A 16,170-nucleotide genomic window follows, 5' to 3' on the forward strand; every position below is an offset into this window, starting at 1 on the left:
GCAGGACATCAGGACCTCACAGAGGGCAGCAGGGCCAGGGCAGGGATTGTGCCCCTGCACTGGGCACCGGTGAGGCCGCACCTTGAATCCTGTGTTCAGCTCTGGACCCCTCACTGCAAGAGAGACATTGAGGTGCTGGAGTGGGGCCAGAGAAGGGCAGAGGAGCTGGTGCAGGGCCTGGAGCACAGGGGTGATGGGGAAGGGCTGAGGGACCTGGGGGGTTCAGTGTGGAGAAGAGAAGGCTCAGGGGGGACCTGATGGCTCCCTACAAGTGCCTGACAGGAGGATGGAGCCAGGAGGGGCTGGGCTCTGCTCCCAAGGAGCAAGGGATGGGACAAGAGGAAATGGCCTCAAGCTGCCCCAGGGCAGGTTTAGATGGAGCTGAGGAACAATTCCTGCCCCAGAGGGTGCTCAGGCATTGGAACAGGCTGCCCAGGGCAGGGCTGCAGGCACCGTCCCTGCAAGTGTTCACACAGCGTGGAGACAAAGACCTCAGTGTTGTGGGTCAGTGGTGGCCTTGGCAGTGCTGGGAAATGGTTGGACTGGATGAGCTTAAAGGGCTTTTGCAACCTGGTTGATTCTGTGATCAATACAGCATGAACAGTTGATAGAACCAGAGCCAGGAACTTTCCCTGTGAAACCCACAGATGGGCTGAGCCTGCTGGTCTCCAGCGTCCCTTGTAACGGGGAAGGAGCCAGGCAGGCCTTCAGACATGCTGGTGCAAATGTGGAGATGGAGAACCATGGTTGCAGGGGGGGGAACAGGGCTGTTCGGGAGATGGTGGTTATCCAAGATAATGGAGAGAAGATGGCTCTCAAACCAGCAGAGCAGCCCCCATAAGCTGGGACAACCTGTCCTCTGCCCCAGGGTGCAGTGTCCAGACCCTTTGTGCTGGCCCTGGTGGCCAGGGTGAGCAGAGGCTCTGGTGTCCATGTGCCTGGGGTGGGCTCAGCTGGGACAGGTCTGTGCTCTGCTGTGAGGATGAGGAAGGGTCCCTGCTGGGTGGCTGGTGGGACTCCGTGTCGGGGGTATGGAGGGGATGCAGTGGCATTAGACCTTGTTGGGGAGGGAGGGCACATGTGGGAATCTCTGTATGGTGGGGGGCTGCTTGGTGATGTCTGTCCCTGACATGGGGTTTCCCATGTACGGTAGGGGGGGTCAACACAAGGATCCCTGTGTGTGTGTGTGTGTGTGTGTGTGTGTGTGTGTGTGTGTGTGTTATTCCTGCCATGGGGAGCCCCATGGGGTGCCTCTATGAGATCCCTGCGTGGGTGACCGGGGGCTCCTTGGGGAGGGCCCCAAGATGGGGATCTCTGAGTGCCCACTCAGGGGTCCTGTAAAGGTCCCTGTGGCGGTGGCCGGGGTGCAGCGTGAAGTCCTTTGCTGGGGTCCCCCCGCAGGGGTGTCCACCTGCAGTGAGGGTCCCCAACGGGTCCCTGCAGGGGTGTCCGCCTGCAGTGAGGGTCCCCCCCGGGTCCCTGCAGGGGTGTCCTCCTGCAGTGAGGGTCCCCAACGGGTCCCTGCAGGGGTGTCCGCGTGCAGTGAGGGTCCCCAAGGGGTCCCTGCAGGGGTGTCCGCCTGCAGTGAGGGTCCCCAACGGGTCCCTGCAGGGGTGTCCGTGTGCAGTGAGGGTCCCCAACGGGTCCCTGCAGGGGTGTCCGTGTGCAGTGAGGGTCCCCCCGAGGTCCCTGCAGGGGTGTCCGTGTGCAGTGAGGGTCCCCAACGGGTCCCTGCAGGGGTGTCCGCCTGCAGTGAGGGTCCCCAACGGGTCCCTGCAGGGGTGTCCACGTGCAGTGAGGGTCCCCCCGAGGTCCCTGCAGGGGTGTCCGCCTGCAGTGAGGGTCCCCAACGGGTCCCTGCAGGGGTGTCCACATGCAGTGAGGGTCCCCAACGGGTCCCTGCAGGGGTGTCCGTGTGCAGTGAGGGTCCCCAACGGCTCCCTGCAGGGGTGTCCGTGTGCAGTGAGGGTCCCCAACGGCTCCCTGCAGGGGTGTCCGTGTGCAGTGAGGGTCCCCCCGCGGTCCCTGCAGGGGTGTCCGCCTGCAGTGAGGGTCCCCCCGCGGTCCCCGCAGGGGTGTCCGCGTGCAGTGAGGGTCCCCCCGCGGGTCCCTGCAGGGCGTGCCACCGGTGCCGGAGGGTCCCCCCGCGGCGCCTGCAGGGGTGTCCCGTGCAGTGAGCCCCGCCGCAGCCTGCAGGGGTGTCCGCCTGCAGTGGGGGTCCCCAACGGGTCCCTGCAGGGGTGTCCACATGCAGTGAGGGTCCCCCCGCGGGTCCCTGCAGGGGTGTCCGCCTGCAGTGAGGGTCCCCAACGGGTCCCTGCAGGGTGTCCGTGTGCAGTGAGGGTCCCCCCGCGGTCCCTGCAGGGGTGTCCGTGTGCAGTGAGGGTCCCCCCGCGGGTCCCTGCAGGGGTGTCCGCCTGCAGTGAGGGTCCCCCCGCGGTCCCTGCCGCCGCGCTGACCGCCTCTCCCCACCCGCAGGGCCCCCGGGCGGGCTGTGAGCGCGGCCACCGGTGCCGGTGCCGGTGCCGGTCGGGCCGCCCCGCCGCGCCGCACGGAGCATGCCTCTGAGCCCCGCCGGCAGCAAACATGAGAGCCCGGAGTCGCCGCCGCCAGAGCCGCCGCCGGAGCGACAGCCCCGTTCCGGAGAGCCGGGCGCCAGCCTGCGGGAGGATTCGCGGCTCGACCCGGCCCGGAGCCCCGCCGGGCCCCGCTCCCCCAAGCTGGCGGCAGCGGCGCGCATGGAGGAGCCCGCACCCGGCGCCATCGTCGTCCGCATCGGCATCCCCGACCTGCAGCAGACGGTGAGTACGCGATCGGCCCCGCTCCCTGCGCAGCCGCCCCGGCGCCACCCGGCAAACTTCGCACCGCCGCGGCGGCCGCGGGCCCGGCAGGACGGCTCCGGCCCGGACCCGCTCCGCTGCCCCCGCTCCCCATTGCCCCGGTGTCCCCTCTCCCCATTGCCCCGCTGTCCCCCCGCTCCCCATTGCCCCTCTCCCCGGTTTCCCGCTCCCCATTGCCCCGCAGGCGCGGACGCGGGTGCAGCCCCGCTGCAGCGCTGCTTTTCCGGGGCACAGCGCGGCCGGGGCGCTCCGGGGCTCCCGGTGCTGCCGCAGCCCGAGGCCGCTTCCACCGCCGGGGACCCTCATCGGCCCGGGACCGGCTGCGCTGCGCCGCCTGCCCCGAGCGCGGGGACAGCTGGGCTGGGCGAGGGAGCAGCCCCCAGCACGGGCAGGATGCCGGTACCAGCACGGCGCCAGCACCGGCTGGGCCGGACTGCGGGAGCTGGCGGGCGCTTGCCTGCAGACGGGACCGGGCAGGGTGCCTGCAGCCGCGTGTGACATGGTGGACATGGGCACCGTGCAGTGTTGGAGGGGTGGCTGCGCCACGGGGAAACGGGTGGCATGGAGGGGCGGAGGGTGACATGGTGATTGCTGACCCCAGGACGGTGGGTGTCCGTCACGGCACAGTGACCCACAGAGGCTGTAGGGTGGCTGTTGCTGACCGGGGCAGTGCTGGGGGTTACCTGGGGCATTGGGTGCAAGTGGTTCAGTGCTGGGAAGAAGTTTCCTGAAGGGTAGTGGTAGCTGTGGCCCTCACGAAGAAGAGCGTTCATGAGAGCTGGGAGCAGGGTTCAATGTTGGGTGGACTGAGAGGAGCCTGTGCTCTGGGGCAAGTCACTGTGGGCAGGAGATGGGGTGCCCCTGGGGGATGAGGGGTGCAGGAGATGAAACAGACATGGGGTGAACAGAGCATTGCTGGGTGTGGAGGGGATGAAGGCAAGTGAGAGCTCCCCTCATGGATGGGGAAAGAGCTCTGTCGGAGACTGGCATGGTTGCGGTGCTGCTCTGGTGCTGCTGGATAGGGAGCAGGCACGCTGGGGTGCTGGCGTGCTCCCAGCACTGCTCTGCAGGCTCGGCTGCCAAGCACAGGGCAGCAGCAGCATTGCCTTTGCTGTCGAAGAACTGGACTCAGGCTCTGCTCTAGCGAGTGCTGACTTTGTGCTGCAGGGAGGGCTCTGTCCCTGCTCCTCCTGCCCCAGCCCCTCCTGGGGTTGTGGGCAAGGGCTGGGTCTCTTTCCCTTCACATCAGCTCCTCCTTATTACCCCCCTGTGCTCATTCAGCCCTGATGCACAGCTCCAGATCTGGTCCTGCTCCAGCCTCACCCTGTGCGATGCAGCACGGCAGGGTCCAAGGGCTGTCAGCACGGGCCCCTGCTCTGCACATTGCCATGGTATCCACCTCTCTCCTCTGCTGTTCCTTGGGCACTGCTCCGCAGCTCCCTGCCCTGCCTTTGTTCTGGGAGTGTGCGTGGGCACGGGAGGGAGCAGCGATGCTGGAGTTCTGTGATGCTGCGTTGTAACCCCTTCTCCTTACACAGCCCCCGCTGCAACCCGCCGAGTCAGTGAAATAGCTCAGCCTGGAGGCAGGGGAAGGGATGGGGCAGTTCCTGCAAAGCTGGGTATCTTTGCACGGTGCAAAGCAGGAATCTCCCTCTCAGACCTCCCTTGCTCCTGGGGCAGATGCCTGTCAGAGAGCTGGAGGGTGGAAATGTCTCTGGTGCAACCTCTGAGCTGGGAGCCAGCACCCGCAGACCCATGGGCTGCCAGGGGCTGGGGGTGTTGCTCCCATGGGAGGGTCACTGTGGGGGGCAGGCAGCACTTTGGGGGCTGACAGGGTGCAGTGGGGAGCACTGGGGCCGTGGTGCAGTGCAGAGCAGCACAGTGCGTCCTGCCCAGCACCAGCATCCTGCCCAGTGCAGCCTGGTCCTTGTGCAGGGGGACCTGGCTCTGGTGCTGCAGGGTGAGGAGCAGGAGCTCCTGGGCTGTGCAGGGTGCCCATGGGCCGCAGGACGGTGCAGTGGGTTTCTGCCAGACCCGTGCAGCCCCACAGGAGCCCTGTGTGGTGCTCCCCTGCTGACACCAGCACCCAGACCCAGCTGTGCTCGGGAGGGGGTCAGGGCATCCCCTCCTGCAGACCAAGGCAGTGCATGCAGAGGGCTGCTGCATTCATGGCTCAGGTGCATTCATGGCTCAGCTGCATTCATGGTTCATCTGCATCCATGGCTCAGGCGGGGGCTGACTCCCCAAATAGAAGCTGCCTGGTTTGCCGTGTTAGCTGAGGTACCTTCACTTAAAGGGAAGCAGGGAAATGCAGCTGGCTTAACAGTGCATCCATAAGAGCTGTGTCCTGTGACTGACCCTGAGCTTCTGCATCATCCCTGTGCACCAGCTCTGATCTGGGGACTCTCAGTGCTCATTCCTGGTGCCCTGAGGGTCCCTATCAGAGCACTGTGAAAAGGGAAGGGGGAAAATGAGGAACTGAGCCTGTCCCATCTGCCACTGCTGTGCTTGCCATGACCCCATTGGCTCCATGAGGCACTCTGGGATGTGCAGGATGTTTGCTGGCTTCTGGGGAAGCTCATGGGAAGCTCCAGAGCCGTGTGTGTTCCCTGCCTCCTCTTCCCCTCCTACAGGCCCTTCCCCTGCCCTGCTGCTCCTTGCCTGGCTCCTGTGGCTGTGGCCCTGCCGATGGGCAGCAGTAGGAATGTAGATGCTTTGGCTGCTCTGGGGGCTCTGCTCCAGGCCAGGAGCAGTGTCTGTGCCCCAGGAGGGATCCCGTAGGTGCACAGCGGGACTCAGGTGGGCTGAGGAAGGTGAAGGACATATGCTCTGCGGGCAGGAAGAAGGAACAGGATGCTTATGGCACCTCTCAGATGCCTGCCTGGTGATGGGAGCACAGGAGCACCCCACGCCTGCTGTGACCTGGGAACAACCCTGCCCATCAGAAGGAAGGGCCATGTGCAAGCTCTGCTGGTCCAGACCCCGCGGGTCTATCACCTCTTAGAGCAGAGTGTGGAATGCACAGCAGGGAATGCCACCAGCTACTTCTGCACTGCAAGGAAGAGGCTCCTTTTGGAAATCCAGATGTGCTCCGTTCCCATTCCAGCACATCCCTCCTGTTTCTGCACTGCAGGAGGGCCCAAGCTTCCGTCCCCCCTCCGCCTGCCTCTCTGCATGCCCTGTGCGGAGCAGGAGGAAGGAGATGGGTCCTGTTTCTCCCTCACGGCAGGTCCCATCTCAAGCTGTTTGGACACTGGAGGATATCTCCGTCAGTTCCCAGAGATTCAGCCTGGAAGTGCTGGCCCGGCATGAGGACATCAGCAGCGATGTCTCTGGAGAGGCTGCCTTTCAGGTCACCGCCTGGGTGGGGATTGCCCAGAACAATGGAAAGCACTAGCGGAGAATTCCAAGGCTTTCAGCTGAATAAACACGGTGCTGGGGGTTGCAAAGGAACCGAAAAGGCTTGGAGACGGCTCCGGGATTTCTGGAAAACCCCGACCGGAGACATGAGCTTGAATAAACACAGATGTGATGGGATCGGCTGAGGGACCTGCGGGGGTCAGTCAGGAGAAGAGAAGGCTCAGGAGGGACCTGATGGCTCCCTACAAGTGCCTGACAGGAGGATGGAGCCAGGAGGGGCTGGGCCCTGCTCCCAAGGAGCGAGGGACTTGGACAGTGGAATTGATGGAGCTCTGTTGGTGAGAGGCTGTTGAAGTCTTGCCGAGGCCAGGGATGGAGCTGCTCATTCCCTCCTGTAGCTGCAGAAGTCTCTGCCCTCAGTCCTGTTCTCAGGCACCTCCTCAGTTCAGGTTCATATTCTGGCTCTTATCTCCTTAATGCAAAGGAAAGAAGAGCCTGAAAACCAGTGCACGAAGCATTGATTCCCCTCTTAAGCCAGGTGAAGGGAAGGAGTAACTTTTCATATTCCAAAACAGAGAGAGGCAAAGATTTCCTGAGCTTCTGCTCAGCCAGGGCTGGTGGGAAGGCAGGCTGCCGTGGGACGGCACCATTCCCTTGGGATTTGAACTCCCATGAGTGGTTGCAGAGCATCCTGTGAGCTCTACTGCTGGGCAGGTGGGGAGGGAGCCGAGGCACCTCTGCTGTGGCTCTGGGTGCTGCAGAGGGACACTGGCTCTGACCGGTGGTCTGCAGAGCAGGGCTGTTGTGTGTGTCCTGTGGGAGGACGTAAGCAGTAAAAGGCCCCGTCTGTGCTACCTTCTGGGCTGTTTCCTCTCCCTAACAGAAAAGCAGAGAGCAGCCGTGTAGGAATTGCCAGTGGACGTGTATCCTCCCAGCCAGCGAGTGCCAGTCTCTTGTTCTGCTGCAGTGTCAAGGCCAGGCTGGATGGGGCTTGGAGCAAGCTGCTCTAGTGGAAGGGGTCCCTGCGCGTGGCAGGGGCTGGAGCTGGAGGAGCTTTAGGCTGCCTTCCAACACAAATCAACCTGTGGTTCTGTTCTGTGACTCCTCCCTTAGCTCTGCTCTGTGTGCACTGGTGCGCACTGGTGCTGGCCTGTGCACGGGGAAGATGTGTAAGCCTGGGCAGAGGCGGCTGATGGGCAAGGCCCTGGGATGCTCCCTAACGCTGGTGGAGCTCCCTTGTCCCTCCTGCCCGCTCTGGATGCAGGCTGGGGCTGCCGATCCCTCAGGAAGAGCTCGGTGCTGGGCTCTGCCGAGGGGGTGGTGGGCATCCGGCTAAAATTATCCCAAACACCCACAGGACTCGGGAGCTGCCAGCCTGGTTTTTAAGGAGGCAGCGGCAAGCCGAGGCTGAGCTTCGTGCCTCTGAAGCAGTGATGGACTGTGGGTCTGCAGCATCCAACCGCATCTGGCACCAATCCCCAAAGCCTTTCAGTGAGAGCATTTGGAAGTGGGATCCCCCTCGTTTGGGGCTTGGTACAGGAGAAGGTGGTGAAGCAGGAATGACACTGGGGGAGCTCGGCAGCGTCTCAGTGCTCACTGGAGTCCCCTGTGTGCTGGGACTGCCTTCCCGCGGGTGTCTGACCAAACCTGGGGCGTATCCCATGGGAAGCCACGTCCTGCAGCCTCCGGTGGGCAGCAGTGCCTGCCCTCCATGGCCTCTTCCCAGCGTGGCTGGGATTGCAGAGCATGAGGTGCAGGTTTTGTGCTTACTTCTGCTGGGGAAGCTGGGAAAGCGCATCCCAAGGAATTGCCGCGCAGCAACCCCATAAAAAATGCATAGGTAGAGAGACAAGAGGCTCCTGCTGTGAGTGGTGCTTGGGAAGCTGCTCACTGCCAGCGGGCTGAGCCCAGGGAAGTAGAGCAGCAAGAGCCAGAGGGACAGCGAGGAGCAGCGGATGGGACTCGCTCCTGGAGGGTTCCAGGGATTTCTCCTCCATCGTGTGCCGGCAACTGCTCTTCTTTAACCTTTAATCCACGTTCAAGCAGACCGAGGAGCTGCTCTAGGTTAAAACAACTTTCTCCCCCATTAGCTTTAACCTGCCGCAGCAGCCTGATGTGTCTGAGACCCAGCGATGCGCGTTCCTGCCCCCAGGAGCCAGCACGGGTGCTGCGGGTGGATCAGGGCGCTCAGGGAGGTGCTGTCCAGCTTTATTCCAGCTGTGGACACCGCCTGGCCTGAGGGATGTGTTGTGAGCCCTGGCAGTGTGAATGGCGCCCGCTGCTTAAATATATGCACCCTCCCACACGGTGCTCTACTTAGGTCCTGATCTGCGCTCACAAAGCTGAAAGAAAAAGCTCAAATCATGTTCCTGCATTTTATATTCTCTGAGGTAATTTTAAATGTGAGGAATGGAAAGAGTTTGCCTTTTCCCACTGGAGCCCTGAATCCAGCTCTGGGGCAGCAGCACAAGAGGGACCTGGAGCTGCTGGAGCGAGTCCAAAGGAGGCCATGGAGATGCTGCGAGGGCTGGAGCAGCTCTGCTCTGGAGCCAGGCTGAGAGAGCTGGGCTGGGTCAGCCTGGAGAAGAGAAGGCTCCTGAAGGGGAGACCTGAGAGCAGCTCCAGTGCCTGAAGGGGCTGCAGGAAAGCTGGAGAGGGGCTTGGGACAAGGGATGTAGGGACAGGCCAAGGGGAATGGCTTGAACCTGCCCGAGGGGAGACTGAGATGAGCTCTTAGGCAGAAGCTCTTCCCTGTGAGGGTGCTGAGGCGCTGGCACAGGGTGCCCAGAGAAGCTGTGGCTGCCCCATCCCTGGCAGTGTTCAAGGCCAGGTTGGACACAGGGGCTTGGAGCAAGCTGCTCCAGTGGAAGGGGTCCCTGCCCGTGGCAGGGGTTGGAGCTGGAGCAGCTTTAGGGTCCCTTCAACACAAAGCAGGCTGTGGTTCTGTGACACATCCCAATGTCTGCAGCTGTGTGGGAAGGAGGAAGAGGCAGGAGGCATCCTGAGCACCTGGTGCTTTTCTGTGCAGGAGCAAGATGAGGAGAGCAGGGTTTGTGCTGCAGCTCCCGAGGGGCAGGAGCGTGGCCGCTGCCCCAGCTCCATCCCCCTGCTCCCAGGCAGAATAAAAGCACGAGAACTTCTCTGCTGCGGAGGGGAGGTCTGGAGGCGAGGAGCTGACCCCTGCAATGGCCTAAAGCTGTGCTGAAGAGTCTGATCCTTGGCCACAGCAGCTGCTTTCTGCTGCTGTGAAGATCTCTGGCTGTCAGTTGCTGTATTGGGTTTCTCCCCCCTTCAGAGGAGAATCAAAGCACTTGTGCACACGCTCCGAGATGCGTTTTGCTTACCAGCCGTGCACTGTTGTTCCATGGGAAGTGGCCTCTTTCCGAACAGATTACCCATGAATGAAGCAGCTGCTCCTCTTTGCTTTGTGTCCTCACTCACCGAGCAGCCCCACGCTCACTCCTGTGTGCGGCTCAGTGCGGCCCATTTTAAAGTCCCTTTGTAGCTCTTTCTGCGCCTGTTTGCCTAACGTGGACGGTTGAGCTCTGTCAGCATCCAGACAGGATCCCTGCGACAGTGGACTGAGGTCCTCAGTGTAACAAAGCACTGCGTCATACCCGGTGCCCCTTGAAGCAGGGTGAAGCGGTTGGGGTTAGGGGCAGCACTGGCCCCACGGCGTCCAGGGAGCGTGTCCCATCACTGTGGCTGCTTCATAGAACCGTGGAAGGGTTTGGGTTGGAAGGGACCTTAGGGCTCACAGGGAAGAGCTTCTGCCCAGGAGCTCACCTCAGTCTCCCGTCTGGCAGGTTAAAGCCATTCCCCTTGGCCTGTCCCTTTTTATGCTTGCTTGTAGGTGCAGGAGGTGTTTTTGTTGCTTACACATTTCCTACAGCCCAGCACAGGCAGTTTTGAGTACTTGTATTTAATTTATTAGTACTGAGAAGTATCTTAACGCGATAAATGAACATAATTTAGTGCCAATTTTTCTCTCAGTCCACGCTGAGTTAAATCAAGTCAAAAGCTGCTCATCCGCTTGTTAAGTGAGAATTCTGCTACTGGCTCCCTTCTACAATTGGGTGGAGCTAAAAACTGGAATGTGGATTATGATTTAGCTTACATTTTAGCCTGTGATTTCGATTATAATTGCTCAGATAGATGCACAATGCTCATGGTTACAGGGGATGTTCTCAGGAAAAAGCACTTTTGGTTGTAAAGTCTCTATCTCATTGCAAATTAATCTAATGTAACGGTGAGGAATTGATCCGGCTCAGCCTTTCTTTAGGAAAACTGCTGAGGACGATGCTGCAAAACAGCATCAGCTCCATTATTCATATCCAGATCCTCTGCCAGGGATTTATCATGGTTAAAACTGGTGATTGCCCTGACTGAAATCAATCCACTCTGCTTTATCCTGCGTGGAGGCTTTAGCCTGCAGCGGGGAGCTGCGGGTCACTGTGCTGGAGCTGTGCCTGAGGTTGATGGGTTTGGGACTGGGACGTTCAGCTGCTGAGTGCTGTGTGATATCCCTTGTGCTGCGCAACATCCTTTGTGCTGTGCCACGTTCCTTGTGCTGTGCCACATCCCTTGTGCTCTGCTCTGGAGCCAGGCTGAGAGAGCTGGGCTGGGGCAGCCGGGAGAAGAGAAGGCTCCTGAAGGGGAGACCTGAGAGCAGCTCCAGTGCCTGAAGGGGCTGCAGGAAACCTGGAGAGGGGCTTGGGACAAGGGATGTAGGGACAGGCCAAGAGGAATGGCTTTAACCTGCCCGAGGGGAGACTGAGATGAGCTCTTAGGCAGAAGCTCTTCCCTGTGAGGGTGCTGAGGCGCTGGCACAGGGTGCCCAGAGAAGCTGTGGCTGCCCCATCCCGGGCAGTGTTCAAGGCCAGGTTGGACACAGGGGCTTGGAGCAAGCTGCTCCAGTGGAAGGGGTCCCTGCCCGTGGCAGGGGTTGGAGCTGGAGGAGATTTAAGGTCCTTTCCACCCAAACCAGTCTGGGGTTCCATGAATTTTAAAGCTAAGTCAGATGTACATATGCACAACTTGCTCTCTATGTCAGGGCATTAGGGACATAGTGAGCATGTGTTGTCGAGATGGGCATTTCTCTCCTTGTTCTGAGCTCTGTGCCCATGGTGGTTGCAGTAGATTCCAGGGCTCTGTAGCTCAAGGCTTCAAGAGCTGATCCATGCCAGGAGCTGGAGTTTCGTTTGGAGCAGCACAGGAAGGATCTCACAGACCCTCAGAGGGAAGCTGGTCACAAAACGTGCTGTGAGGAGGCGTCGGGAGCGGGCACAGGCCTGTGCCGTGCATCTTGGGTTGGAAAGAAGCCACAGGGGCAGCACCTCCCCTTTCCTTGTCTGTGCTTAGAGGCCAAAGTAAGCATAATTGAGCCATAACTCACATTTACTGGTGAGAAAGCCCGGGCCGTGGTGTGAGGGGCTCTATATTACAGCTCTCTCCAGGGGGGAGTGTATTTATTACAGTCTGGGTTGGTGGAAAACTCTGAGATCAGCTCCATTTTTAACGTATGGCTCCCTGTGGATCAGCCCCAGGGGGCTTTTCTGCCATCTCCAGCTGCTGCTGGTGTGCCTGTGCCGGCAGTGCCATGACAGCACCTGATGTTCTGAAGGTGCCCGCATGGAAATAACCCCCGGCGTTCGTCAGCATCCCCCAGATCAGGAGTCCTTCAGTGACAGAAGCCCCATAAATTACCAGGAACTTGCAGTGGAAGTGACCCGAGCTGCAGAGGCACCTCCTGAGCCCCCCTCAGCTCCGTTCCCATGAGGAGACGTGCGATGCCAGGGAGGAGCAGCTCTGTCCGTGGGAAGCTGTCACAGCTCCGGGGGGTGGGAGCAAAGTGCCCCATTGCTGGGAGCTCTTGAGGCTGGTTCCTCTTGTCCCATCCCTTGTTCCTTGGGAGCAGAGCCCAGCCCCTCCTGGCTCCCTCCTCCTGTCAGGCACTTGTAGGGAGCCATCAGGTCCCCCTGAGCCTTCTCTTCTCCACACTGAACCCCCCAGGTCCCTCAGCCCTTCCCCATCACCCCTGTGCTCCAGGCCCTGCACCAGCTCCAGTGCCCTGCTCTGGCCCCACTCCAGCACCTCAATGTCTCTCTTGCAGTGAGGTCCCCAGAGCTGAACACAGGATTTGAGGTGCAGCCTCCCCAGTGCCCAGCACAGGGGCACAATCCCTGCCCTGGCCCTGCTGCCGCACTGGTGCTGATGCAGGGCAGGATGCTGGGGGCTTCCTGGCTGCCTGGGCACAAGCTGCTCACGTTCAGCTCCATCAGCACCCCCAGCTCCTTTCCCATGAGCAGTTTCCAGCCGCTCTTCCCAAGCCTGGAGCGTTCCATGGGGTTGGTGTGGCCCTAGTGCAGGACCCGGCACTTTGCCTCCTTGAACCTCATCCCATTGGGCACAGCCCATGGAGCCAGATCCCTCAGCAGAGCCCTCCGTGGCTGCCACATGCTCCAGCACAGCCGGGGCTGCTCCGTGCCCACGTGGTGCCTCCGCGGAGCTCAGCACCGTCCCTGAATTTTTAGGTCACGTCTCACCAATGATGCACTTTCACACTCGGGCTTTTCCCTGCTCATGGCCCAGCGGCGGCGGCTCGGGACTGATCCCATCTGCTAATGGATAACTCCGGGTTCATCTGAGTGTGTGCCTGCAGTGATGAGCGCTCCGGGGCTTCGTCCTGTTGGCCCTGTTCCCTGCTCCTGCTCGTGGTCTGTGCACGTCGTGGTCGTGGGAGAGAAGGGGAATCGCTTCCCTGTGCGGGGCTCAGCCCCGGCTCTCGCTGCTGCTCTTCCCCCCAGCGAGCCCATTGACTTGTGTTAATGAGGGGTAGCCCTCCCTCCCCAGGCGTGCGCTGGAGGAGCTCTGGTGCCCACGTTTCACAGCTCCGTGGCATCCGTCAGCACCTGCTGCTCCTTCGCAGAACCAGCTCTGGGTGAGGTGACTCACGAGGGCTCTCCCTGCGTGCTGGAGGATGTGGCTGTGCCGAGAGGGGCTGTCTGCAGGCTCCGTTCCCCCTGGTCCTGCCGTGCTATTCAGCATCCGCCCCTGGCTTCAGGCTGTTTTCTGCTGTGCCAGCCCTCCTCATCCTGTGGGTAGAGCCTGTGAATCACCACCTCAGCAGGTGAGTATCTGCACAGTGCTGGAGGAACAACAGCAATTACTCCTGCCTTAGCGCTGCGCAGGGAGCAAACGCAGTGCAGGAAGTTAAAGGAACAGGGCTTCAAGGGGGAGGAACGGGAGTGCACAGAGTGTGCTGCTCCGGAGCAAGCTCCCAGCACCACCGTCTCGTGCTGTGTCAAGAAGTTTCTTCTGCATTTAGTTGGTGTATTTGGAAGAACTCGCAGAGCTCTTCCCTGTGAGGGTGCTGAGGCGCTGGCACAGGGTGCCCAGAGAAGCTGTGGCTGCCCCATCCCTGGCAGTGTTCAAGGCCAGGTTGGACACAGGGGCTTGGAGCAAGCTGCTCCAGTGGAAGGGGTCCCTGCCCGTGGCAGGGGTTGGAGCTGGAGGAGCTTCTTGCAGCCCAACCCAGTCTGGATTCTATGATTCTGTGTTGTGCAGGGGTGTGGATGGGTGGATGGATGGATGGATGGATGGATGGATGGATGGATGGATGGATGGATGGATGGAGGTGCTGTCAACCCATGTCCTTCTGGCTGCAGCTGGTGAGGTTGCACCAAAAGTGAGGGTTTGGCAGCAGGCTGTAATTGCAAATCTAGAGATGTTCAAACTTGGACTCCCCAGATCTCCTGAAGCTTGTTCTGCAGTGGGTTCCCTCCTCTGTGGGCTCCCTCCTTCCCATCTCTCATTGTGTCACATTCCAGGTATTCTTATGGCAACACGGGCTGTTTTGTAGAACGCTGGGCCTCTTGTCTCCTGTCTGCTTGGTGTCAGGGGTTGTGGAACAGCACTGTCTTGGTGAGATGCACCAATACATCAGTCAGAGCTCTCCCAGCCTCGGGAATGAGTGGAGGGCCTGAAGCCCTGCTGCCTTCAGCTGTATCAATCAGCTCAGTTGCAGTGAGCAGTGCCTCATGCCCTGTATCAGACAGCGTGGATGCGGTGTCGCTGCTGCCATTGCCAGAGGAGTGTGGGGTGCAAGTGTCTGCGAAGATGTCTTTCCTCTCCTGGCCTTTCCTCTCCCGGCCTGTGGAATGGGGGCAGGGTGTGGGAAGAGCTGTGCGGATGAAGCTGTAAGTGTACCCTGCCAGCAAAGAGTCCCGATTCCTGGGCATTCCCAAGTCCTGGTTCCTCAATGCGCAGAGGCCTCAGGGGGTTGTTCCCAGGGCGGTTGATGGAGTCACCACTCAAGAAGGAATAGCGTGGTTCTGTTCGCCCAAATGTTCTTTATGCCATGGGCAAGCTCAGGGTGCAAACATGAGCTTTGAGCCAGGGAAAGGCAACGTTAATCTTGGATGACAGAGCCAGCAGAGCAGTACACAAGAGGTGACAGAGCGCTGCCTCAGAGTGGCTCTTGCATTGCCATTTCTTCTCTTCCAGCTGCAGGAAGCTGAGTGTTCTGCCTGTTCTGTGTCCAAGTTACTCATCTGGAGCAGATTCTGATGCACAAATCTTGGTCTTCACTTTATCCTTGTTATTTCCAAGTTAGTTTATACACAGTCTCGAAGCTTATCCTGGCACCTTCATCCTTCTCTGATGATGGCACCTCTTGGTGTTGTGACTGTGCATTTACAGGGTTGTTTCTTTGCCCAGCAGAACGTGTAAGCATCTTTGAGAAAAGGCATCTCTGGTATCAGGGTACTTCTGCTTCATCTCCAGCCTATTCATCTGTTCTTTCAATGAGCCAGTAGAATTAGCTCCATCAATTCACGTATTGCAAACTATGGAGTCATAAGGCTTTGGTGCAGTTTCCAGTTTGGCTTTTGGTTTACTAAGGTGCCCAGAGAAGCTGTGGCTGCCCCATCCCTGGCAGTGTTCAAGGCCAGGTTGGACACAGGGGCTTGGAGCAAGCTGCTCCAGTGGAAGGGGTCCCTGCCTGTGGCAGGGGTTGGAAGCTTTAAGGTCCCTTCAACCCAAACTAGGCTGGGATTCACTCACAGTTTAGGGTTTGGCATTAGATGGTGTTACACACCGTGGTCCCAGGGTCAGTGCCCACCACTCGGAGCAGTGTTCCCCCCTCAGCCTTCCCCACGTTGGATTCTCATCCTCATTTCACTTGGTTTGGTCGCTCAATCCGTGCAGGATGAGGAGTGACCCTGTGGTGGTGGCTGGAAGGGGACATGATGGCTTGGCCATGCACTGGGGAGCAAGGCAGCCTCCCTGTGCTCACACTGCCTGCGCTGGGGCAGGACCACGGGAATCCCATTGGGAAGCGGGGTGGAAAGGCTGCTCTGGTAGTGATGGAGGTTTGGGTGGAAGTTGCACCCTTGCCGTTGATAATTCCACCTGAGGCACTCATTTTCCCTGTAGCTTTGCAGCAGCCTGCACTGGGCACACTGCTCCTGGCTACACAGTCGTTGGAGATGCTGGTACATGTTTATGGCAACAGCGGGTTCTCACTTGCGATCCCAGTTTCAGTCTGGAAGATGTATGAACACAAAGTTCCAGCCAGCAAATGTTCCTGTTTCTGTTTTCCTGCTTGAAGTTACATTGCAGCTGAAGCTTTTTCCCAGCTAATTGCATAAAAAAGGGAGTGTAGGAGCACTGATTTACTTTCACTAATAACCATTAATTATTTGTCTCTGTAATTGCACAACACTGCAGTGATCTATGAACACAACTGTTGCGTTTGGTATTTGTGTCCCTACCCTCCCTTTCTGTTGGCCACTCTGGGTTAATTTATGTGTCTGAGCTGTTTCAGACTCCCTTTCGTTCTTCCTGGTACTTTTCTGGTATTGAAGAGTCCTAACATGAGTACATGGGCTTAAATGACTTCACCTGAGCAGTTCTTTGGTGTAATCGCTTTACAATGCAGCTCCAGATCCAAGAGCCAAATCAGAGACAA

At 59.6% G+C, this 16,170-nt stretch overlaps 1 protein-coding gene across 9 annotated transcripts in view; it reads left to right on the forward strand.

Annotated features, from left to right (window-relative positions):
• The window catches only part of SHANK3 (SH3 and multiple ankyrin repeat domains 3), a 329,535-nt gene that overhangs the window by 15,796 nt on the left and 297,569 nt on the right, over positions 1–16,170 (forward strand). For all 9 annotated transcript variants that reach the window (XM_062625226.1, XM_062625229.1, XM_062625228.1 and 6 more), the window contains one exon: positions 2,479–2,801. In XM_062625226.1, the coding sequence (XP_062481210.1) occupies positions 2,559–2,801 (243 nt within the window). In that variant the 5' untranslated portion in view covers positions 2,479–2,558. The remainder of the gene's footprint in view (positions 1–2,478; positions 2,802–16,170) is intronic.

The sequence above is a fragment of the Pezoporus occidentalis genome, unplaced genomic scaffold (assembly GCF_034315485.1).
Source record: "Pezoporus occidentalis ecotype Australia unplaced genomic scaffold, CSIRO_AGI_Poc_V1 ctg279, whole genome shotgun sequence".
NCBI lineage: Eukaryota > Metazoa > Chordata > Aves > Psittaciformes > Psittacidae > Pezoporus > Pezoporus occidentalis.